At 40.1% G+C, this 26265-nt stretch overlaps 1 protein-coding gene across 1 annotated transcript; it reads left to right on the top strand.

Annotated features, from left to right (window-relative positions):
• Window positions 1-7298: 7298 nt before the first annotated feature.
• On the top strand, window positions 7299-18755 carry UFM1 (ubiquitin fold modifier 1). Its single transcript, XM_037377055.1, has 6 exons — window positions 7299-7408; window positions 7506-7562; window positions 7944-8001; window positions 13251-13290; window positions 13718-13750; window positions 17403-18755. Coding segments are annotated over exons 1-6 (258 nt in total). The 5' UTR covers window positions 7299-7406; the 3' UTR covers window positions 17471-18755.
• Window positions 18756-26265: the final 7510 nt, after the last annotated feature.

Raw genomic sequence — 26265 nt, forward strand, 5'->3', positions numbered from 1 at the left:
AGCACACAGGAAAGCCTACCAGATAAAAGAATCTGCAGAAATAGATGAAACCATGTACTGAGGCATCTCAGAGCAGAATGCTCAGATCACAGAATACGCTGCTTGCAGCAGACTGGTAATAAAGGTACACAGGTTTTCTGAGACTGGTGAGCAGCTGACAAAATACAATCTTTCCACAATGCACCAAGGCATAGTTAACAAAATATTCTATAAAACCCTAAGATCACTGTATTTGCTGCCTATACAAGCAAAAAGGATTTTGATACAGTTCACAATTATGAGAAAAGGTTAAATCTGTAGATCTGGACACGCTTGCTTGCTTTATATCCATAACATCCCAAAAAATGTGTTCCGAGTCCTCACCAGAAGGATGGGAGCCCTCCAGATTTGAAGAACTACAGTTTATTCGACAGTCTCAAATAAAAAGATGAAATTTTGTTTCTTAGAGCCCAATTAAAACATAATTATGATGGATACAAGTCTTATGGAAATTACTGTAAAAACGTTTCCTGCATATAAAAACCAAATATCACATAAGCATTGCTATCACTAACAAAAATGTCATAATTCTCATCATGACAAAAAATATATAAATAAAATTATTTTTAGGATTAATGGGACACCTGGAAAATTATTCGGAGTTAATGTGATTTCAAATAAATTCTGCAAAACAGAACAACATACATACACGTAATGGTGTTATCCACCTATTAAATAAATAAAATTCCATGACAAAAAAATGGCAGAAGAAGAAAGAATACCCATTTTTGGTTCTTTCACACACTTTTTCCTGCTAAATGCTTATTATCCTTTCATTTCTAAGTAATAACTTTTCCAAAGCAATTGTGGGGAAAAAAAAAGAAAAAAAACCACCAAACCTTCACATGTGGAAGAAGAAACACTATTTACAGTTGACAAATAAATCTAGTACTGGTGCTTCAGAAGACTAATACTTGGTTTGCTATATGGTTACCTGTACTATCTAACACACACAAAATTCTGAAGTCTAGAGACCTGGCATTATGATTTCTATATGACTAATATGAAATTTATATGTCATCTTCTCGTTTTGACAGATTATTTTTGTAAAATATGTGAGACGCAACAAAACCATAATAGGTTTTTAATTATTGTTAAAGGAAGATTATGAAGGTCTGTTAACTTGTCTGATTATTAACTTTGCATTGCATTCCTAAAGTGTTATAATCTTCCTCTACCTTTGGCTTAGCAATGCTTTTTTAAAATCCTGTGTATACATGTATATATTTCACAGTTAAACCTAGCGACACAGTATGTGATAGGAAACTACTTTTGTCTCCCATGGGCTGCTGGCTCATGAAGATGGAAGCGCCTTGTTTAAAGGAGGTTAAAGTTTTCTCACTGGTAGGTACCAACAGGCTAGTTTAAACAAGCTAAATTTATATTGCACGTTACACCACCGTTTCTGTTAAAAAAAAAAAAAATAGAAGAAAACATAGAATCTGTAAGTGTAGGGGAGTAAAAAGTCAGGACAACCCAGTCAATCTAGCCTAATGCTGCATCTCATAGCCTTGGGGTACAGAAATTTTAGCAAAGAAAGGTGCACAAAGTCAGATTTTCAGGTTCTGCCACAAAACCAACCTAGAGATCATGCAGTGCTATTGCTTCCTTTCTGGAGGGCTCAATTTCCTACAGACAGGTCCCACCGGAGCAAGCAGGAGCAGACCATCTGAGAAAGGCAGCTCACTCCTGCCACCATAGCAGGACCCTCCAGCCGAGGTGCCTCTGCCGCTGCGAAGAGTCACAGGCTTACCACTGATGAGCTTGACTTGGATCAGAGGGAGAGCCCCAAGAGACACACCACCATGCTGAGCCAAAGGAGAGTTAGGGGGATGTACCCACCAGAGGAGGACCCCAGCCCTCTGACTATAGGAAATGGTATCAACAGGAAGCCTTATCCTATCTTTCCCTACAACAAAAAAGGAAGATCTCCTTGGCCTTCTCTTCTGTGTCAGCTCAGACCTTTCCTCAAGCTGACTCAATGCTCTGAGCCAGGAAGGGAACATCCATGTCTTCTGCTGATTTGAATTGACTCACAGGTGGATCCACTAAGCAACAAAGACTGAGCAAGGAGCAGCAAGCAGGCAGGAGGCCAGGAACGGAGAGTGAGGTAGAAGTAGGGGGAAACCCAGGACTTCTCCTTTTTCATAGGGGTTAGCACTGCTCGATCCATGTGGTGAAACCACAGCCTCAGGACAAGTAGAAGGAATCATACGGCTATCCATGTGCTTGGTACAAGCAGAAGGAATCACACGGCTACCCATGTGCCCGGTATGGAAGTGGTTGTGTGGGTTCTTTGCCTCCCTCTCTCCCTCCTGTAACACACTGCCTGGCAGTGCTTACTCATTTAATTAATTTTCTGAGCACAGAAGAAAAGTTTGCTGAATGCCAAGATCTAATTTTCTGGGTATCTGCTAAAAGGCTTAATTCAATGCTTTTTCAGCAAAGGTTCTTGGAAGTTAGATGTTCCTTATTCAGTCCAAAATTGACAAAGCTAAAAGCAAGTTTTGCAGGTAGGAGATATTTGACTGCATTTCCTATATTTCCAGATTTGATACTTCCATAGAGTTATTAGCATGAATGCTTGTATGGTAATCTTCCTCCACATGGGCACTTGTTTTGTAGCATAAAAATTAGTGTTCTTCAAATGGCACATGCACTCATAAATGTTAGAAATACCTGCAAAGGTTAAAAGATTTTAAGACACACTGTATGCTTCAGACGCAAAGGAGAAATCTTTCAAAACCACAAATGCTGCAGCTTAACTTTATGGCCAGGCTCTAAGCTGTGGTCACGTTTACTTGTTGCTGGATGAGCAGGCAATTGTGATTACCAGTTCTGTATCACAGGGCTGCTCTAACTGAATGCTCACCAATATATTTATCTAACAGACGCTGCAACAAGGGATAGTTGGAAATAAAGCAGGAAGAAAAAAACAGGCTAAATAACATTGTTTTAAACACAGCTCTCCAGCACATTTGTACCCTAAGTTGTGGGTAGAAAATACTATCAAAGAGCTTTTTTCCCCCATGTTGCATGTAAGTAAAACAATTGTAATTAATTATGGCAACTCAGAAAATGTTTATTAGGAAACTGTATTCACACTACAAGTGTCTAGTAAGGCAATGCTTCCATATAGGACACAAATACTCAAGAAACAAACACACCCCCTCCACCCCCCCACCCCCCTGTAATTTTACATGTTCCATCTTATTTCAAGAAATAGCTGCACCTTCTAGAAAAAATTTACCCTTTGCTATGAAAAGTGCTCATCTTGCTTGGGTAGTTAAATGCTGATCAATAGATCTTGGTAAGGTAATTTATTTTTTTATTATTTATTTTATTTTCTGAATTCCATTTCCATTCTTATTTTTCTGTTTTATTTCACCCTCAATGAAAATAAACTAGGTCCAGCTAGGTGGCTCCCTATGTGATGCAGGCACGCTATGTGGGATTAATAGCAACATTATTTGCAACTAAAATTTCCCTGAAGTATTGTCAGAGGTGCTTTAATTCACATCAGTCACATCTTAGCATCCAAAGGGATGTAATTTTCTGTTATTTTCTGGCTTGGGTTTTTTGTTTACATTTTCCTGACTTAAAAGCTTTCTGTTGCACTGATGTGTTTACAAATTGCCAGAGATCCCAATTGTTTTAATTGCTAAAAATGTCATTCCATTTGTCATCTACACAGCTAGAAAAGCCAAAGCTATGTCTCATTACTATCACACAACATATTTAACTGTGGGTAAGCAACAGCTGTAGGGAAAACAAATGGAATGAAGAACACCAGTTTTTTCTCTGGTTTCACTTGCAGGGAAAGGAGGGAAGACTTTGTTGGGAACAGACCAGTATTTCTGGAGCTGAGGAGAACGTTGTTGTGTATGAACCCATTAGTGAGATGCAATCACCTCTAATCCCTCCCTGGCTTGTTTGCAAATGGGACACCAAGTCTTATTAACTCTCCCAGGTGAAAGAGAAAAATCATGCATATTCTCCTTCCTTTATTCATTGTAAATTCTCAGGAAAAAAAATCAACCCTGCTAGCTTTCCAATAAGGTTTAGACAGCATAGTAAAATTATACATTTCCAGCACTGGAGAGGTCTCATTTTTATGAAATCAGTCGGATTCCTTAATCTACATTCAAAGATCCTGACCCTGTGTATTGGGTTTGCATGGCAAGCTTTTGGTAGCTGGGGGGGGGCTACAGGGGTGGCTTCTATGAGAAGCTGCTAGAAGCTTCCCCTGTGTCCCACAGAGCCAGTGCCAGCCAGCTCCCAGAGGGACCCACCGCTGGCCAAGGCCGAGCCCATCAGCGATGGTGGTAGCACCTCTGGGATAGCGTATTTAGGAAAAGGGGGAAAAAATCCCAACAACTTCAGCCAGAGAAGAGCGAGAACGCACGAGAGGCACATCCCCGCAGCCGCCATGGCAGGCAGGAGGGGCAGGGGGCTCCAGGCCCGGAGCAGAGGTTCCCCCCAGCCCGCGGTGAAGCCCACGCTGAGGCAGGCTGTCCCCCTCAGCCCGGGGAGGCCCACGGAGGAGCAGATCCCCACCGGCAGCCCCTGGAGGCCCCACGCCGGAGCAGGTGGGTGCCCGAGGGAGGCTGTGACCCGTGGGCAGCCCACGCTGGAGCAGCTCCTGGCAGGGCCTGTGGCCCCGCGGGGAGAGGAGCCCGGGCTGGGGCAGGTTTGCTGGCGGGGCTGGGGACCTCGGGGGGACCCAGGCTGGAGCCGGCTGTGCCTGAAGGACGGCACCCGTGGGGGGACCTGGCTGGGGCAGGGTGTGAGGACTGCAGCCCGTGGGAAGGACCCACGCTGGAGAAGTTTGAGGAGGACTGTCTCCTGTGGGAGGGACCCCACGCTGGGGCAGGGAAGAGTGTCAGGAGTTCTCCCCTGAGGAGGAAGGTGAAGCAGAAACAGCGTGTGATTGATAAACTGACGGCAACCCCCACTCTCTGTCCGCCTGCACTGCTGGCAGGGAGGAGGTAGTGAAAATCAGGAGTATAGTGAAGCCTGGGAAGAAGGTAGGGGTAGGGGAAGGTCCTTTTAAGATTTGCTTTTATTTCTCATAAGCCTACTCTGATTTGATCGGTAATAAATTAAACATTTCCTCAAGTCTAGTTTTGCACGTGACAGTAATTGGTGAGTGATCTCTCCCTGTTCTTTTCTCTGCCCACGAGCCTTTCATTGTGTTTTCTCTCCCCTGCGCAGCTGAGGAGGGGAGTGACAGAGCAGCTTTGGTGGGCACCTGGTATCCAGCCAGGGTCAACCCACCACACCCTGACGTTACCATCAAATAAGGATACCATCAGACTCTTGATGCCTGCTCAGGATACAGGCCCACAGTGTCTTAAGTTTACCTAAGGTGCAGTGCGGTATCACTGCCAATCTCATCTCCTTTGTTGCTGGTTTAGGATGCGGATCAGATGAAAACCATCTAAACGGAAAATTTTGGGGTTTTGCCAAATCAGTTCCCTGAACTGATTCTCTACCTGGTCACAAGTGTTGGTTCCTCTGCCTGGCAGAGGATGAGATCATGTGACTACTACACAGGACCACCCAGGCCTGCATTTAGACCATTCTCAGCATTATAGCAGAAGTATGTTCAAAACAGATTTCCCCAAGTAATTTGGGTACTAAAAGCAGTCCAGCTTCAACAGCATGAAGATTTGGGTGTGCTTATTTCCTCAGAGGGGGAAGTCCTTGGACTTCAAGGCAAGAAAAGAAGTTCTAAAATTATGTCAAAATTTTATTTCACATCTGTATTAATAACCACAGCACAGAAAACAGCAATGAATGCATAAATGAAAGCTGCACATGATAGTTGTATAAACTAAAGACATAACACCATACGAAAATAACTGATTTTGAAGACGGAAAGAATAAATACACGATGACATGCAGCCACACAAAAATCCAAGGTTATGTACTCAAGAGATTACAATTAATTATTTCAAACTTAAGGTGTGACCTTTTAGAAGCAGGGGGATGAAAAAACCATGACATCACTAGCTGTTTACAAAATGAGCATGAGCCACCAGTGTGATATAGTTGTGAAAGGCAGACACAGTAACATAAACACTGGAGATAAGGAAATATTAATGCTGTTGCAGAAGCTGCTAGTGAATTTCTTCTCCTTGTTCTTTACTGATTTATTGTTTTTTCAGTTTTGTCTATGTTCAAGTAAGAGCAACATCAGGATGAAAAACTGAATTTCATGGCTGGGCACTAAGCCAGTCCTTAGGTAAGAGGTTAGTGACTCCAATGTGTCAACTGCCTTTTGTATGGCACATTAACCCTAATGAGACCTCCAATTAAAGTGAACACAACATGCTTTGCCATGACCAGTCTGGCAGGCAGTGTGTGTTAGCACCTCAGCCTACAGCGAAAGCTGTCCTTCCTGCGGACAGTAGAGACTGCAGAAAACATGAAAGCAGTCTGTCAAAATATTTTCTACCATGGTAATACTGACATACCCAGAACTGGAAACTTATCATCATCTGTATTAACAGGTAAAGAAACTTTAAAGACCAAAATTACTTTGTGTTTCCATGCAACCTTATTTAGTCTTTAGAAGTTTGCTTGCCAGTAGTCATAGATGAACAGAACCAGAAACCGCTGTTCTTCTGCCTTAAAAGTATCCAACAGTATCCAAGCAAAGCTACGCCGCTAGCTCCCCGTAAGGAAGATGACAACGATGATGAGTATTAAGGGGGTGGGAATCGTGTGTATTTGCATCCTTCATTCCTTGCATAACTTCAGCAAGCACTGGCAGAACATTTCAGTTTGAGGGGAGGGGCTCAAAACCTCAGGTAACCAAACCCAGCGATGACCCGCCCACTCGCACCCCCGTGCATTACCCGTGTATGTTCCCATGTTTTTAGACACACACGCCCCCACCCCCAGCAGTCCGCTGCTGGCGCCTGTTCAAAACGCGGCGGCTCCGTCAGTGTAACGGTCCCGGGCCCGGTGCGAGGCGCGCAGGTGCCCGCAGGTCCCGCCGCCGCGCCCTCCGCGCCGCCCGGCCCGCTCCCCCTCCCCCTCCGCGCCCGCGGAACCGCGGGGCTCCCAGGAGCCGGGTCCTACGGCGGCCGCGGAACAGCCGGAGCCACTGCCTCATCAGAAATGCTGCCCGCCGCCGCGCAGCGCGCCTCGCCCGCCCCTCAGCGCCTGCCCTCGCCGCGGTAGCCGGGCGCCAGGGCAGAGCACCCCGCTGGCTCCCCCGCGGCGGCCGGCGGGGCAGGGCTGGCGCGGCGCGGCGGGCAGGCGCGCGGCGGGCAGCGCAGGAGGCGGAAGGGGCCGCGAAGGCCCCTCGGGCGCCGGGTGACGTGTCGGCGGGGAGCGGCGCGGCGCTCGGCGGCATCATGTGAGTGAGCGAGCGGCCCCGCGGCCCCCTCCTGCTCCTGCCCCCGGCCCCACTCCTCCCCAGCCCTAACCCGGTGCCTTCCCCTCGCTCTCCCCAGGTCGAAGGTAACCTTTAAAGTGACGCTGACCTCGGACCCGCGGCTGCCCTACAAAGTGTGAGTGGTGCGGCGGGCCGGGGCCCGGCGGGGCGGCCGTGTCGGGCGGGGCGGCCGCGGGGCCAGCGCCGGGCTCCTGGGCCGGGTGGCTTCCCACGGGCACGCTGCCAGGGCCTCCGCGCCGGTGGGAAAGGCCGTTTCTGCCGTTCCTTGTGGAACGAAAGGCGGGTTTCTGTTGTTAATTCCCCTGTCAGGGCTCTTCTACATTTTTCTGCTGCCCGGTCTGACTTAGGTTTTGATCTAGACCTTAAATAATACACGCACGCTTTTGGCAAGAGGATTACCGTTGGTAAAAGTGAAGTTTTAATTGGTTTAATAGCAAATAAAGTTGCTTTTCCGTTTGTCTTGGCAGTCACGTATATGCTTAAATTGTAATTTCAGGTTAAGTGTGCCTGAAAGTACCCCTTTTACAGCTGTCTTGAAGTTTGCTGCAGAAGAAGTAAGTAAAAACAGATGATACTGTTTTTCAACTTTTTCAACATTCCTGAAAACAAAAACTTTTAAATTCTAAAATGTAATGGTTAATTCAGTGCAGAGAATGCTCTCATTAGACACGCAAACACAGGCTTTACCACTGTCAGTGGGGCCTGCCAAAACTTTCAGAATCCTAAAATTAGCAATTCTTGCACAATTTACACATCACAAGCAGACATTGACACACTTCCCATTCTTCTTTTAAACCATTAAATATCAGTAATGTAAAAATTTGTGACAGTGGACATAATTAAAAGGTACCAGTATTGAATACTTAATACTTTAAATTACATAAAATATCTAGAAAATTTTTAGAATTATTCAGGAAGTTTTAAACTGTTCTCACATTCAGTTGCAGTAATCCCTGAAGTTTGGAAGACACTGTCTTTGATTAGAGAAGGTGTTGAAAATAGACATATGGGCTAGGTTGAGAAAACAAACTTAAGTGAATAAGGCATTGGTAATGTGTTCTTTGGCTGCTGAGTGTTTAGTTTTTCACATGGAATCCAAAACCATTGGGTGCCTGAATTGCCTGTAGAATGCATTTGAAGAGGTGCATCCTGTTTGTTTCAAATTAAGCATACGAAGATTGAGAGATGTTCATCTGGGTGTAAACAGTAAAATAAAGTGCTCGAAAGCATGATGTCTTTTTTCATCTAATCAGCAAACCGATTCAGCTGAGAGTCTGTTCTTGCAATTCCCCTTCTGTCTCTTCAGGAAAACTTGGCAAGCATGGAATTGTTAGGAAGGATAATGGACTCCATGTCTTGAGTCTCCTTTGGTTGTTAGTGTTACAGCACTATGACAGAAGTTCTTAGTGGAAGCACAGTTTTTTGGGGGAGGTTGTGAATTGTTTGTACCTTTACTTGAACAGAACAATACACAGAATGATAAGCGCTGTTAAAAGACATTTGCTGATTTAATTATTTTTTTACGTTTTTTTTTCCCTGGCTATTTTTAATCTGAACTAAGGCAACTGTGCCCACGCAACCCATTATGTAGACACCTAGACTGAAAAGTCTTAATAGGCTAGTATGAGGGACCACGAAACGTTAGAGTGGGACCGAGTAGTTGGAGACACCAAGAGTGAGGGGCCACTTCTGGTGGGAAGGGTTGCTATCAAACATGTTAACTTTACCTACTCGTGGAACCGTGATCGCTGGTGATAAGGTCCTCTGTGAAATGGATTTAGAGAATAATTAATTACTTGTATATTCAGGTTTAGCAAGCCGTTATTTTAGTGTATGTGAGTTGCCACTGGGAGTGTCCAAGGGAGTTTTGCTGTTTGACCACAGACCACTCTGGATCAGCACTGAAGCTTTTTACATTTCAATGAGACCAGACCCTTCTCCGTGAATGAATCTCCTTGATCCTTTGTGAACTGGCATTGAAAAGAATGAGAGAAAAAAATTTTGTCTTACACAAATGTGTTTTGTTCCTTGAACTGCATAGTTTAATTTTATGTTGTGTGTTGTGATTCGGATATTGGTTTTACAGTACCTTATGAAATATACAAGGGAAAGATGAAACTGTAGCCCTGGGCTTTGGACAAAATTGTTAGTTAGTCTCCAGGGGAAGTTCATTATCCTGTCAGTGATTAAAGCTCTTGGGGCAGAGAAGGATTTAAGGTTCGGCTGTTTAGCCTAAGCAAGTTTCTACTGAGTCGTTTTTCAGAGTCTTAAAGCTCACCAAGTCATAACTAGAATTTCCCTGGAATGAGTTGAACTGTAGCTATGATGTAGAATGGTCATCTTTTTATCTATCAAGTTTCGGTCAGGGTGCTTGTGAAAAGTTTACGTTTTTTCCAAGTAAAGTTTTCTGAATTACTTTCATTGCACAAGAGTGTGCTTCCCCCCCCCCCCCCCCCCCCCCCCCCCCTTGGAAATAACTGAAATACATAACTTTTTTTTTTTCATCTCTAGCATATTCTATAACATGTGAAAGTTGTACATTGTACATAATTCATGATTGGCAGAGCTGGAAGTAAGAAAACAAACTGGATCATTAAATGGGGACATCTCAGGAAGTCTCCATCGTTTGTAGCAGTCGCAGTTCTTCCCAATATATACATTTAGCAGTGGTGATTTGGATAATGCAAATCTAACCCTTGGTTTAGTTTTTATTTCTATGTTTGTCTTACAGGCTATATATAAAAAATGTAAATTAATATGTAGAGTATTAGAAACACTGCTGTTAGTTTTTATCGATTTATAATTCTTTCCACATTTGTCACAATTTATTATGACAGTATTGTGATTTGCAATGTGTGGTATCTATTGGTTTTTTCTTTAATCTGTTGGAGCTGCTTGGTACATATCTCAGGTATACCTATGCACAATACTTAGAAAAAACCTCTTATATTTGTGGAATTTTTATTACTAAATTAATCATCCATTTCCATTAAATAAAGTTAAATTTTATTCTTTCATGTATATTTTTGAAACTGTTCTGTTGTTCTAGTGTTACTCTTGATAGATTGGTACTAAAACATTATGGTTTAATGCGCTTATTTGTTATTCATTGTGCAAAAAGTAGATGAGCTTATTACTATAGAGGATTTTTGTCATCATTGTAAAAAGTGAGATTGTCATCTTATAGTTTGAATGTAGATATTGACAAATGTATTTCCTAGCAGTGGAGAAAATAAGTTGTGTAGTAGCCTCAGTTAACAATTTATAATGTTTTTAAAGCAAATAATCCCTTACTTTAAAGTGTGTGAGTTTGGGGCTGGATGTTACCTAACTTGATTCCAAAGCAAACCAGGGATTATCTAATGAATACAGAACTTTGCTGCTTGAGTATCCATTTGACTTTGCGTCAAGGAAAGCTGGTGTATTTTCAGCATTGGAAACGTATGCTTAACAGCCACAGGAAGAATTTTTGATTTAAATAGTGAACCATACTGCACTGAATTATGTGTAATTATTTCCAGCGGTGGTTTCCCTTTCTGTATTAACTTGTGATGATTTTCATGTGCTGAGTGTATAGCTGACAACTATTGCTGTTTGGGCCAGTATTTTGGGCTAAGAGAACAAAGTGTTTTATTCCTTTCTAACACAATACAATATGAAGCAGTAAGAGAATGAGAATCTTAACTAGTGCTTTGCTGACTGGTTGCCACACAATTCTCGTGTACCTAGTATATCAGCATCAGATAGATTCTTTACTGAAAAGCAAAATGACACAAAATGAGTGAAGACATCCATCCTCCTGTGAATGATCCTTCCATTTCATGCATTGTTGTGTATCAGAAGAGACACAGAAGAAATGAGAAGAAGCACTCAAAATTCTAGAAGTTATGTTTTTTGGGTTTTTCCAGGTGATTTAGGAAAGATCCGTGGTATCACTTAGCTGCTTGTCGAAAAGTAATGTAATACTAAGTTAAACATATATTTGTTGCTTGTTCAAGTTTTTATGTGTTTTTTTAATTTTCAAATTTGAGATGCTCATTCCAGGAGGCAGAACTTCATATGATTGACAGTCCCATTGTTCCAACCTTATAAATTCATTTTCTCCTATTATGCAAAAAAAATTAAAAAATAATCCCAACACAAAACCCAAACCTGTTAAAAGATTTCTCCTTAGACTGCTAAGTGAAGATTCCCGAAGTCCGTGAACTTGAGAAAGAAGGCTTGCTTGCTTCAGCATGTGATATGTGTATACATTAGCTGTTAGGAGATGGAAGATTATTTTTTACATTCTTGCAGTAAAATATGTAGCTCCTATTTTGTCAACTTTACTATTCAAATCTTGCTCTCAAAACGAATTGTTACTTTCCTCATGGCCTTTCTGTAATGACACTGGTATCTAACCTACCTTTTCCAGAAATTAATGTTTTCATTTCATGCTGCAAGATGAGGAGGTGACGTGATTTACCTCCTATGGATAAAAGGCTATGAGAGAATAAGGTTAAAAAAGTTCTGCCAATTTTGTATGTCTGGAGATAAAAAGAGCCAGGGTTTCAGTATATTGATGATTAAGTACTGTGTTCAAACATGGGTTTTTTTGAGTTTTAGCAGTTGCTGTTAATGCATAGTGTTTCTGCAAATCAAACCTGGGAATCTTAAGCTGAGCAATTGGAAAACAGGGAAAGCACAACTAGGGAATGCCATTGAAAGGCATGGCTGAAGTGACTTGTTTAGCCGATGGGAGAGTTCCACAGTTCTTCCAGGGAAGCGCTCAGTGTTAGCTTTCCTAGTTAGCCACCCTTTTTCTTAAGCAATATATAGAGGAGGAGGAAGTGCTTTGTGAGGAGGTTTTGTTGATGCTTGCTTGTTGCTGAAACACCAGTCTTCTACCTTAGGGGTTGTTCATTGTCTAAGTAAATGAAGCCTGAGGAACAACCTTTGGTCCTCACACCAAGTAGCACTGATTGACTTGTGCCCACCTCACCCTTTCTGTCCTCTGTGGTCCAACCACATTACATAGTGCAGGATTTTTCTCTGGCCCTGCCTGACTTCCTCTAGTCCTGACAAATGATAATTTTTGGCTTCCCCATTTCAGTTCAGATCTTCTGAAACAGTTTGAAGCCTGTATGTAATGCAATCCTACCTGAGCGGGGCTTTTCATATTAGAAAACTGATCTCATATGATGCACGTGGAGGTGGGGTACTGCAGAGACACATGGTAGTGACTGAGGGTACAAAGCCTGCTTAGGCTTTGGTGTCAGAAATCTGAGGAGGGAGCCAGGTCTGATGCAGTGCTGTTAGAGCTTCCTTTTGTAAGCAAGTCCTGGAGTGAACTCATCTCTTGGACCATTGCAGTTGGAGAACCTAACAGAACCAGAAAGAAAACTAGGGAATTGGTCATAATTAACCAAGATTAGCTCAAGTTAATTCTTGTTTAATTCCTGTTAGACATAACAGATATGCTTCTTAGAGTTCATTTCCTTATATGTTTTAGGTATTCCTTTATGTAGTATCACAAGAGCTGTTGTTTCTTAACTGTGCAGATGCTTAACTTTTATGTTTTATCCAATGAGTAATAATTGGATTTCATTAGTTGTTCAGTACTGCAAATTTTGCATTCTCTATTGAGGTGTCTAATCAACTTTCACTTTAAATCTTCATTTTGCTATATCTGTAAATTGGAGGGGAATCTTCTCAATTTCCTGTACCTGAACCAGCTAAAATTTTAATTGCTTTGAATATTCCCGATATATTTTCTGCTTTAACTATGTCTCTCTTGTTATTTTGTCCTACTCATTCCATTTAGTTCAAAGTTCCTGCAGCAACGAGTGCCATTATAACAAATGGTAAGAATATAGTTTATATTTTTGTATAAAACAGGGGATTTTTATTGTTGTTTGAGTGAAGGGGTATTTATAAAAGCTGAAGTGTCTTTTCTTTCACAACCTCTAAGACTTCAGACTGAATTTGATAATATTGCAGCAGTATTTAAATTGTTTGTGCATGGGATGAAGGTATTAAACCACTAATATAATTAATTTGATTTTGTCCAAATATATACGTTGGATTTTCTGTGCTGAATGTTTCTTGTTAGCTTCTTTGAAAAGGCTGGTTTTGGTTGTAGGAAATAGCTGCATGAAGACCTGATGTAATAACTATATCTTGTTGGTATACTATATTTTTTAAGCTGTAGGTTTAATATAGTAAATTGTAATATACCTATTTCGTCTTCCCCTCTTTTTTTTCTCTCCTTTTTTAAATTTTTTTTTCTAGATGGTATAGGAATAAACCCTGCGCAGACTGCGGGTAAGTTATTATTTATGGAGCCCAGTATTAAAAACCTCAGTTATTTTTCTTTTAAACTATTGCAGAGCACTCAGGTTTGATTTATATTTTAAGTTTTTATTTCTTAAATGGGAGAAGCATTACCTGGTAGTTTTCAACTACAGTCAGTGTAGTGTGTAGAAGGTTAAATCCACAGAACTGTTGTTCAGCATTTTGTTTATTTAGGTCTGTGAAAAAATAAGGCACTTCTGATCTTTAGAGCTTAGTTATTTAGTGTGCAGTTTGAAAAAGCAATACTGTATTACATGAAATAACAAGTAATAGCTGTATTTTTCCCCCACTATACCTTGTTCAGTAGTAGTTGCTATTTTAGCGGCACTTCTCCTGGGGTATATTTAAAAAAAATAATACTCAGGTTTAGAGCAAGAACTGTACGTGCTTTGGAAAACGTGTTTTCAAGAAGAGGGGATCTTCTTGCTGACAGCCCCCTCGTTCTCACCAAGGGGTTCCATGTGAGAAATCTCTGATTTTAACTGTGAAGGCTTGTTATGAGACAGAAGTTTATCTCTGTCACAGAAAAATGTAAAGCTTTTCCCCATCACCTCCTGAAACACATGGAAACATCGTACAGATGGTGAATTGTACTAATAACGATTTGTTGTCTGGAAGCAAGCTTCTGTGGACTTGTTCTTGAAAGCTGTACTATACAAGAAATAATTACAGTAATTTAATCTCAACCCATTTGAGATGAGTTAACAGTGGAGTATCTTAGGGAAGAAATGTTCGTAACTTTCTACTAAGAAATAACAAAAATGGCTTTGGTGCTTGTAGAACCCAGTCATCCCGTGAAAACTGTGAATCTAATTTTAGTCCTGCTTGCAAACATGATGAACAATTGATGGAGACTTGCTGCTTCTCTGGTTTTTGCATGAAATCTCTGCCAGATCTCATTCACTTGTTCCTTCTGTGTGCCAGTCATTATTGAAGATACCACACCATATTTTTTTTCAGATCTAAAGAGACAATAAGAAAGCAAAGTATTATCAGCATACTTAACTATAGTGAATAGTAGTAACTTATGGTTAGAAGAGCACTTGCTTGACATTAGTCTGGGGAACTTCTTGGAGCTGTAAAAGGAACCATTTAAGTGTAGTGACCCATTTCTGAGGTCTGTGATTGCATCAACAAAATTTGAAAATTAAAATCAAGTGAGTGTTCGGCTTCCTGCTCCACTTGAAGTTTCTGTCCTTCCCGAACTTGTCTTAGGACACCTGGATTATGGTTTGCCAGGTGTACTGCCTCAGGTGGACTTCTCAGCTGGTGCAGTTCTCGTCATGATCCATTGACCAAGTATTATTAAAAATATATAATAAAACTAGTGGTTTAGTTTAGCTACTAGATCGTCACCCTCGTGTAAAGCCACGTTTGCACATGACCACTCAAGAATACTTGGGCAACATGAGTAGAGTCAGTTGCCTAAGTTAAGGTGTCACAGAATCACAGAACGGTTAGGGTTAGAAGGGACCTCTGGAGATCGTCTATTCCAACCCTCTGCTAAAGCAGGCTCTCCTAGAGCAGCTTGCACAGAGTCGTGTCCAGGTGGGTTTCAGATGTCCCCAGAGAAGGAGACTCCACACCTGTCTGAGCACCTGCTCCAGTGCTCTGTCACCCTCAAAGCAAAGAAGTTCTTCCTCGTATTCAGAAGGAACTTCTTGTGTTGCAGTTTGTGCCCACTGTCCCTTATCCTGTCACTGGGCACCAGTGAAATGAGCCTTGCAGCTATGCATGTTGAATTCACATCTCCAATTGATTTGCTTTACCTCTCCTAAGTTCTTATAAATGTTGAGGAATTTTTCAGTAGTAACGTGGCAGCATCTCATATGGCACCAAAACAACCAAAATCCAACCTACACTAAACCACCAAATGCAACACCCAGACCAAGATCCTTTCTCACTTTACAGGGAAACATACACAATTTAGATATAAACTTATGTTCAGCCTTTTTAATTGGTACCTCAGAAACCTGGTGGAGTAAGATGTATTTTTTTTTTCCCTTCTACTCCCCCCCCACCCCCCAGCATCTACTAAAGTTCCTCTAGATTGAACAGTTCAAAAACTTCCCAAAATAAGGTGGATTAGGAATAAAATCTTAGTAATCCTTGGATATTTCAGAGGGTTTGTACTGTTCCACTATTTCTTCACCTTTCTCAATAAAAGTACTCAAGTATTGACTTTCTCTCATTCTTGCTACATGATTCCATGGAGAAGGGGAAATGAAAACTGAAAAAACTGGGTTTAGCACTTAATTCCTGTCTTGATTTAAATTTTAAGTCCTCGATAGTTTGGGGAATAATATGCCATAACTTTAATAAAACCTCTGTGATATCAATGATGGAAACCGACTGAAAGGTGGGGTGAACTGCTGTCTACATGAGATACAGTTGTGGCATGTTATAAAATTTTGGAGTTTTATGATGGCCATTGCAATGGATACTTTTCATCTAGATGAGTAAGCTTAGTTTTCTGCTTCGCTGCTGTGACAGATTTATGTTCAGCAGTTTTTATAGATCTCTTTAGTGTGTGGTGTTGGCAGATCCCTAAAAACAATGTCTTCTAATACCACATTCTTTTGAACTGACTTTCTAATACTTGTTATGTTGAGTAAGCAGAACAGTTTCAATCCTGATCCATGTGCCAGAAATGTGAAGTTTAAAAAAGGGTAGCTTTGTTCCAGTATGCTAATAATTTGAACAAATGTTAAATATCTTAGTCTTTTTTTTTTTTTTTTTTATAAGAGCACTCTGCATCCCTGAAATGGGGTGCTTGGGAGAGAAATAAAATTATTCTGCTTTTACAAGTCAGTGCAAAGATGTATAAGAATAGGTAGATATTGTTGAAACCTGATACTGTAGAATTACATGTAGTCTTTTTCATGCAATAGCAGTATGAATTTTAAAAAAAGTTCCGTATAGTAATTAAATAATGCATCACTTCTAGCAATGTGATTTCATTTTCAGATGTTATAGCTAATAGAAGAAAATAGCAACCTGAATGACAATCCTGAATACATACAGAAAATATTCTAGACATCTAAGTATTAGAAACTTAGGATTTTCATACTATGTCCTCTTGAAAAGACTGTCATGATTAAGACTATGCAGTAGTAAATAGGAAGGTCAAGACTTTGTGATAAAATTAGACTGACCTATGCTTGGACCTGTGAAGAGCCTTCCTAAAAGAAAAGTACGGTTGAGGTTCTGAACTTAGAAGCAGATAAGTACTGAACCAGAGAGAAGTAAAAATGAGTCTATGCATGAATGACCGCAAGATAAAAAAGGTAATTATGGAGAACTAAAACTTTATTTCCTGGCCTTGAAATTATTATGACGTGTAAGTGAAACCAGACATTCAAGTATGGAACTGCAAAGTTAAAAGCCCATATAGTTTGCAAGTCTTACTAGATGACTTTGGGTCTGGTGTTTTTATTTAAAAGTAAGAGGGATAAGATGAAATTCCTTGGAAGCATAAAAAGACGTATTTCCGGTATATTAGAGGAATTAATACAAAGATGTTAAATCTTGACCTAACATTATCCTTTAAATGTGTATGCTTGTTTAAGTAACACTTCATTTTATTAGTTGGTAACACATTTTGTTTTGTTCGTTTGTTTAGGAAATGTATTTCTAAAGCACGGTTCGGATCTACGGATTATTCCCAGAGATCGAGTTGGAAGTTCTTAACATCTCGTGAAAGCTTTGGAATAAGTGACATTGCCATGCAGCAAAGGTCTATTTATTTTGGAACTCTGAAATGCAACTAATTAATTGGCCTTTTTCAAAGTTAGCAAAAGTGACTTCCCAGGATTTGATTTTTTTTAAACAGAGATAAAGATTCATTCTATTCTTAATATATTTTAACTCGTGCACCAATTCTTCCCTGACTAGTAGAAGAATGGGCTGATTGCATGTTATGTGCCTGAACGAAAGACGGACTTCTCTGTATAGGTGTTACTGACACCACAAGGGTGACCACACAGCCACGATCAATAGATATTTAAAATATTGGATATTGTTGAGCCTCCTTTGTGGAACTATGTTATGATTTTCCTATAATGAAATTGTTCCTACTGAGAGCTAAAACTTTTTCTCTTTTTTTTTTCTTTGTTTTTTATCTAAATTTACTTCCATGTCAAGAGGAATGGTTTTCACATGGTTCAAGTATTAAGCTCAAATACAAGGGAAATTTCAGGGGTTTATTACTCGCATAGGTAAATAACTGCCAAATGTTCCAAAGTAATTGTAAGATTTAATTGTTGCAAGTATTTTAGATAAAGGAGAAAACAGGTTTCTATATGTTAAAACTTAATTTGACCTATTGTGAAGTCAAAGGCAGTTGTAGAGAATGAATTTATGAGACCTTATCTCCTCATGTGAAGTGTCATCAGCTGAGAAAGATTGCAGCGTTGTTTGGGAGTCTGTAGGTACTGGTCAAATACATCATTCCTTTTTCAGTAAACTAATACTGTTTCTTTCCAAAAGCCTTGTTGTGTTACTGCATGTTACATGGGAAACAGCGTAGAATTCACTGAAATGTTTGTGTTCAGATTATATGTTTCTTGTTTATAAATTGCCAGGGGTAAACTATCAGTTGTGTAATTTAATTAGAGAAATTGCTGCTTTTTTTTGCTACTTTGTGATTTAATGTATTTGGCAAAATCTTAACCCTGTTGCATTTTTTTCTGTCGTACTGAGTTTAACAGAAAGAACAATGGGCAATGTAGTGCTTGGTTAAATGAGTATTGTCACAAATACAACTGTCCTGTGCAATAATTCTGCTCTAGAAAGATGTTCAGATGCGTCAGTGCAGAAGTACAGAATGCCCTTCTGAGTGGGTGGAAGTTGATCATATAGAGGAAAACTCTTCTGAAAGTGATATTTGACTATAAACATTTTCCAACTCTAAAATTCATTGTAAAATTCTGGATTTTCTTTTCTTTTAATAAACAATTATATGAAAAAGTGCAAACTTTGTTCCTCTCATCTTCTTAATTAGATTTTGGCAATAATTAAAGACTCTGCTCTTTAACTTTCCAATCAACATGCTTTGAGATTCTTTTCAAGCCAAAAGATTCTTACTATGCAGAATTCTACAGAACACTGCCCTTAAAGGGCAGAGTGTATAGTTTTTATTAATCTAATGGCACAATATAATTAGGAGTCAAATGAATTGCTTGTAATTTTTATCAGCAAATCTCTTGAATGAATACCTGAAAAACCACCTGATACAGAAATATATTAAACAGGAGCCTTTTTTTTTTCTCCTGTCTAAAAGCTGCAGTATTGTTTTTGAAAGGCCATCGTAGCTAAATATCAGAGCATCGTAGTTTCAAAATATGTTTATGTAATGGAGAAGGTTATATAAAAATAATTTTAGATGGTGGCCAACATTTCATACACTGTTACTTAGGTAATAACACAGCATACATTGTTTGACGTACTGCATTACAAATAGATCACGTAACATGCAAAGTATTTGTTTATTTGGAACAACAATTGGTTTTTGTAGTGCTTTCTGTGTTCATTGCACCTTTGTCTCTATATTGTCTCTAAAATCTGAACATCTGTTTGGTAAAGAGGCTTCACTTCAGTGGTAAAATGTACTTGAAAAAAATGTTTTCAAGTTGATTTGTTCGCAAGTTCATTTTGTTAAGTCATATTTGACATAGTTGTATAGGAAAAATTTAAAACTTAAAACCAGACTTCCTAGGGCTTGGGAGTTGTCATAAGACTATGAAAAGTGCTGTACCCTCAGACTTGTACTGGTGTGTCTAACCATACTTCAAGGCATACTTTGGAAATTGACTCTACCTGGAGTCTGTATTGTCTTTGGCTCTGGTTATAACTTGTGTTAAATGAAAGACTTCTGTTGTTTGTAATTAACTTTGTCATGGCTTTGCTGAAGTCAATTTAAAAGGTCTTTTTTTTTTTTTTTTCCTGTATTTTACATTTGTAAAAGGATGGCTGGTTTGTATTACAAAGATACTCTGAAAAGAAATTTTGGCAGACTCATAAATGTGAAAAATCCCACCAAAACATTTAAAGAGATGTAATAATTCTTTTGGTTTATACAATATTATGAAAGTCTTATTTTTCTCAAATTATTATTTGATAGAATTTGAAGGTGTCATGGAAAATTTCAGGGTGGGAAGCACAATGATCTGATGAAGTATAGAAGAACTGGGAGTTAGGAAATGGCCCTGATGGTAGTTCTGGTAGTAGTATGGCTTTCTTCCTTGTGTTCTCAAGTCACAAAATCTAACGTTCTTCTGTGTTTGAGATTAAAAGACAATTTTATTCTCTTGTTGTTGCTAAATAACTGTAAAAATTGTTGACAGCAGGTCTCAGAAGTGGAGAATTTTTCTTCGTAGTGTTCAGGTTGATGGTGAAAACCTGGCTTTCACCGCTGCTGCAGTGATACAGTGAGCAGCTGGAGCAAGAGAAGGAGCTGTGCAGGTGTGACTGCAGAGTGTTAGTGTGTTCTGAAAGTGCTGGGGGCACAGCAGTCCTTTGTATGGTAGCATGTGGGTGGCTGTCAGACAGAGCACTTCAGTGGGGCAGTGGGAAGAAATAAATCCTGCAGTCATCCTAGTAGTGCTGTGGAGACCGTGTTTCAGTGATTCTGGCAGGAGCGCTGAGCTCCAGCTGAGTAAATTCAGCCCATGTGCAATACATCAATACATAGTGTTCAGATTTAAATGCAGTGTACCCAACTGTACATCTCTGTAGTGAATTTCAGCCAGTTCCTACTGCTGGAAGGTAAATACCAGAGAGTGTTCACAAAGGCTAGCGATACCTTTTTTGAGGCTAATCTCTGCAGGCTGTTTCTGAAATTAGTGGAAGTGAGGGTTCTCCACACGGAGATTCAGAGTAGCTAAATGAATCCCGAGTTCTGAATCATGCTCTGGAGGAGCCTTTCTCTTTTTACTGACTAGAGAAAGCAATTGAGGCATTAACCTGCGGGGGCCAATATTAACCTTTGTGAATACCTTCCCCAACAGGCACTTCCATCTCCTGTCAATATTATATGTTACAGCATTGTGCTACCTGCTTGCTGTTGTTTGATCTTGATGTTTAGCACATGATACAAAGCTCCCAGGGACTTGTTCAAAATGAAAATTACAGGAACTTGTTTGCATGAAAACAAACCTGGTTTTTTATGCAATACAATTAGTTGAATGTATTTATTTATTTTTATTCAGTAGCCTTGGTGGGAGTGTGGGGAAGGCCTGTTGTTCTTTACGGAAAGCTTTGTCAGGTTAAAATTGGTTGTCTACAAACAAAGAGGAAAATGTGTACACTGAAGAAGAAAAAAAGATTCTGCTAGGTTTTTTTCAGAGTATAGAATTGGCCTCCTTTATCTCCAGCTGAAGAGGTTAAATGTTCCTGGAAAGCAGATTTTAAAGGGTTTGGAATGCATACAAATAGCCACTAATAGAAGGACCAGTTGCAGGTGTTCCTCTTGATTACTGCGCAGAAAATCCTGAAGGCTCTGAGTGGGAACTGGCAGTGTCTTTCACTGGTGAGAAATACCAGATGTTGTTTGTAAGAACTATATCAACTTTAGAGGCTTTTGATCATTTTAATGGAGAAAATTGCTCTTTGATTTTGAACAATAGATCAAGTTTGGCCTACAGTCGAGTTCTATTTATAGACCTTGAAAGTAATCTTCACGTAGCGGGAGTGAGATCACAATCCACAATCCCTTTCACTGCTCATGGACTTTGAAAAGAAATAAATCTAGTACAGTGTGGGCATTAAAAAAGGTTCAGGATTCAAAGGTGAATTGCCTGCTGAAAAGCGCAATATCTTTTTCTTCAGGAGACTTGGCTTTGATAAACATTTGTTATTGTCTGATGGAAGGTTTAAAACGGGAGGAAAAAAAAAAAAGGGGGTGGGGTTGGTGTGGATGTACTTTGTCTTACCTATTGTGGTCCATGGTCATTTTGCCATTCCAGGTTCACGCTGTATGTCTTCTCATAGCAAAAGCCACAAGATTTTAGTAGATATGGACTATTCTGTTTGCTATTACAAACATCTTGGAAATCCAGCTTAAGAGCTGTGGGCTATTTCTAAGACACTAAATGCTAGAGAAAATAGATACATGAAGCATACTGTCCACATCTAGTGAACATTCTTGCTATGGATGATCAGAAATAGCGTGGTATTAATTCTGGCTCATGGTCCTAACACTTTATAAGCATTGGGCATTACATTAAACTGCTTTTCTGTCTTTTTCTGGAGTAGTTCGTAATACTTCAGATGGCATGCTAGCTTTGCCAGAATGCTGTTAGTTTTTACTATGGGCCAAACTTACTGTTATGACTTTTGTAGAGTACAGAAATAGAAGTGCTGCTTCTGCACCAAGCTGGATTTATGCAGACCTTAAATATATATATGCATGTGTAAGTAACTGACCTGTGCAGCTCTTAACTCCTTCCATGAGGAAGCAGGACCTTGATACTTTTACTAGTTGAGCAGAATAAGTGAGCTGCAGTGGAGCATAGAGTGGTAAGTTGTGGCTTATGAATGCCAGTAATAGTAGCAACCTCATTTAAATATAAAACTACAAAGAATAATTATTCCATATATATATGGAGTCTTTCTGATTCTGGGCAAAAAAGTTGTTGTCCCACCTCTGGTTCAAGGCAGAGCTAAAGTCAAGTCTACGCTTAAGGGCCCTGTTGCACATCTTACTTTTCTGCAAGTTATTTTGGAAATACTGTTTGTATGGAGCGAATTCCCACCCAGGTGTAAGTGGCATGATCAGACTCAGGATATTCACAGGAACCACGCTGACCAAGTAATTCTCCCGAAATAGCTATTAGAATTGCTTACTGGTTTCAGCCATTGTATCGGTTCTTCATGAGTGCTGCTTTAAAAAAAAATTAGGTTGGTTTCCTGGGTATTTTGTTATGTATGACTTGAGATCTAATTACAGAAGTCAAGAAAGGAGCAAATGTTAGTTATTTTGTATTCAAAGTAATTGCTTACAGAGTTGCTCATAGTTGGCTCCAATAATTTGCCCCATTTGTCTGCAAAGGAAAAGGAAACGTTTGCACTACATGAAGTAGAAGGGCAGTACCTGTTCCCTGCTCACTTAAAATGAGATCAAAGGTTTGGTCATTAAGTGATTGTTACATCTTCTGATAACATAGACTTGATTTTGTGTCCTGGCACAAAATAATTTTTAAAGGTTCTTTCAAAATATCATTGACTATTAGCCAATTACTACAAACCAATAAAAAAAGCAATGAGGTTGTTCATTGTCTTTCTTGGGGAATCAACAGTGAGAATTCTGCAAACTTACACTATTAACTGTGCTAACTAAGCAAACAGCCATCCTCAAGTTGCTGTGCAAGAGTGGCTTAAATGGTTCTTGTAGCTGCTCAAATGTGCCCACTTCTAATTTAGTTTTCTATTTCTTGAAATTTTCATGGTGTTGAGCTGGGAAAAAAAAACCCCCACACTATCTCAAAGCTCTGTCACAAAAGTGTTAATTTCTTTCCCAAAATACATTGCTTTTACCTGACTGTGTTCAGGTTATTGTTACTGTCACATGGTTACGTTAAGCACATATTCTTCGAGCTGCTATGATTTCAGTAGAAGCAGTCATCATTCAACTGAGCAACCTGTGCAAGTCAGTGACCTTCAGAAAAGTGAGGTGTTCCCTGCTGTGGAATCTATTGAGACACCTTTGGATGTTACCTGCTAGTATAGTAAGTTACCAACTTTTTAGTTGATGATTCTTTAGAAAGCATTAAGATAAAAACTAGGAAATATGACCTGTGGCTCTAATATGGATGAGAAAGAACCATATTACAGGAAAAATGCTGCTGAAATGAAGGGGACTGCTGTTGCAGTGGAAGGGACTGGTCCTAACAACTAGACAGTTTCACATATGGGACCAGATTCATACCTCAAATTTGACTTGTGGGGTTTTTTTGCTAAAGTTGTGATTTCCTTATGATTATTTTTTTCCCCCTGTGCTGTCTGTATGACTTCTTGCATAAGGGGGAATACAGAACGACATCTGGATTGACAACCCAGTGCCTTGAACTAGACAGAAGAGGATTGCAGCCCTTCTTCTGGGAACCAGTGTCTGTATTATACATCCAACAGCCAGCAGTTAAAACAAGAAAGAGGACATGAGTAGAGGGAAAAGAATGCTGGCCTTCTAAGCCAAATGCAAAGAGAACTCCAAATACTTAAATGTATCTGTGTTTGCTCATTTTTTCTGGTGGTACACACCTTTCTTTACAGTTGCCTGTGTATGTGTGTGGACTGCCCTCGGGTCAGGATAGCTTGTAGCCTACTGTTTTCAGTAATCTGAGAAAGGCTGATCTTCAAGGTAAGGAGAAAATTGGATCTTCATCATAGTACTGTAGGTGAGCCCAGGCAGCCAAACTCCTAGGAGGCAGGGGGAATGCCCTGACCCCAAACTGGCAGTATCAGAATGAGGTCTTTGTGGTTAGCAGAGTTTTGGAGAGCTTACAGTACAAAAGAAGGGCACTGACATCCTGGAGCAAATCCCGTGGAGGACTACCAGGATCGTTAGGGAACTGAAGCACAAAACACAGGAGGAGAGAGTGATGGAGCTGGCTTTATTCAGCCTGAAGCAGGGAAGGGTAAGGGGGGAATCTTTCAAACATCCAAGGGCTGGTTGTATAGAAGATGAAGACAAAACTGAGTTAGAAGTAGACAGTGAAAGCAGTGGACATAGATTGCAGCATGGAAATTTCTAATTATATATAAGAAAAGAAGTGCTTGGACACGAAGTGGTTGCTAAGAGAGGCTGTGGGGTCTCCTGTATTTGGTGGTACTCAAAAGATGGTTGGACAAGGCCTGAGAACTGAAGTGACAGTCTGGCCCAGGTCTGAGTGAGGCCTGAACCAGATAAACCCCAGAGGTTCCTTCCAGCCTAAGCTAGTCCCTGGCCATTTCTTTCTTTAATCTCTCTCTCCTAACTTTTTCCTGATAAAGAGCTACATCTTGCTTTACCTTAGGTGTCTGCCCAGGTAGTGGAGACAGGGCAGAGCCATAGCTCTTCCCACTTGGCTACTTTTTCCTCTCTGCACACATAGTTTCTCAGAAGACCTATAAAGGGTTATTGTCTTTGACCTCCTGCTGGAGAGTGGCATTAAGTTTGACTCTGGGAACAGTCAAAATCTTGGTATCCTCTAATGTTGTGTAGAAGCTGTGATGCTGTGACATTGCGTAAGAAGTTTGGAGTCCGATAGATTAAATACAAATGCATGTGTATTAATGATGATGTTAATATCAGCAATTTTGTAAATTGCATTTCTTTTGTGCTTAAATTGAAAACAAAAAGACAATGTTGGATGTAGCTAATCAGCTAATATTTATTGCAGTAACTTTCTAAACCACATTTTCCTCAAGTGGATGGGGGAATGTAAATAGCATTGCTGTAATAAAATGCTGACAGAGGATCCATGTTGCTTGAAAAATTAACATCTTTCAATTCATTTTTACATTGACATTTCCAGTTAGCAGTAGTGATTTAGCAGTACATACCCATTAACTTGTGACAGGGTTGGGTTATATTGCTCTGGGCTCTGGAGTACAATACAGGTAATACTGGCTGGCAAAACCAGCAGCTCAGCGTCTGTACCCGCAGCGGGAATAGTAAAAGATCGCGCAAGCACTCAATAAGCACCACCCATGCAAAGCTGATTATTAGTGCATGAACAGGAGCACAGTACATCTTGTCAACTGTACAGTAGTCAATGTTATCCATTATAGGTGACAATGAAATCAAAATGGTCCAATTATTTATGTCAGTTTCATTTAATTCTCACTTCCTAACTAAATACTGTTCCAGATGAATATGTCTGTAGCACAAAGTCAGTGGCCAGAGTGAGCTCAGGTACTGATTCATATTTCATGGTTCTATGTTGGACAACTTCAACTCTTTCCAAGATAGACCTGTTCCAGAGATGGATTGCAAGAGAGTCAGTGCCATGTGGCCTCACATCCAGGAATATCTCATTTAAAAGCTGGTCAGAAGTTTACCCATTTCATTTTTACTTGTAATCTTGTGGCCACAGAAACTTAGGATGGAGATATTCCATTGATTTTCAAGCTTTAGGGTCAGGGGTTGCTGAAGATTTAAGCACCATATCTAAAGATCTGCAAATGACAGAGGAAAGCAGTTTTATCCATGTGATTTTTGTAAATTATTAGCCTGTGACTTTTAAATGTCTTCTGTCCTACTGACATGCCAGAGGAACTTAATAATGCCAAAAAATTTTGCAACTATGGAAAATGTTGTGCGGGGGTGTTTAAAAAAAATAATAAATCTCTAAGAGGATCTTAAAAATGAGACCGCTTGGGCATTGCAGGAATGGGTGAGGCTTGACATCCCATTTCATTGTTGTGGTTCTCTACAAACATCCATGGCTGATCAGTGTCCTGCGGATATTCCATTGCCCTGATTCCAAACACTTCCAAATATGAAC

This window comes from Falco rusticolus, chromosome 2, assembly GCF_015220075.1.
Source record: "Falco rusticolus isolate bFalRus1 chromosome 2, bFalRus1.pri, whole genome shotgun sequence".
NCBI classification, from domain to species: domain Eukaryota; kingdom Metazoa; phylum Chordata; class Aves; order Falconiformes; family Falconidae; genus Falco; species Falco rusticolus.

What these genes read in the sequence shown, in the direction of transcription:
- UFM1 (XM_037377055.1), top strand. An exon ending in TGAAGTTTGCTGCAGAAGAA is followed by an intron (nt 8,002 to 13,250) that starts GTAAGTAAAAAC and finishes CATTCCATTTAG; the next exon opens with TTCAAAGTTCCTGCAGCAAC. An exon ending in AAACCCTGCGCAGACTGCGG is followed by an intron (nt 13,751 to 17,402) that starts GTAAGTTATTAT and finishes TCGTTTGTTTAG; the next exon opens with GAAATGTATTTCTAAAGCAC.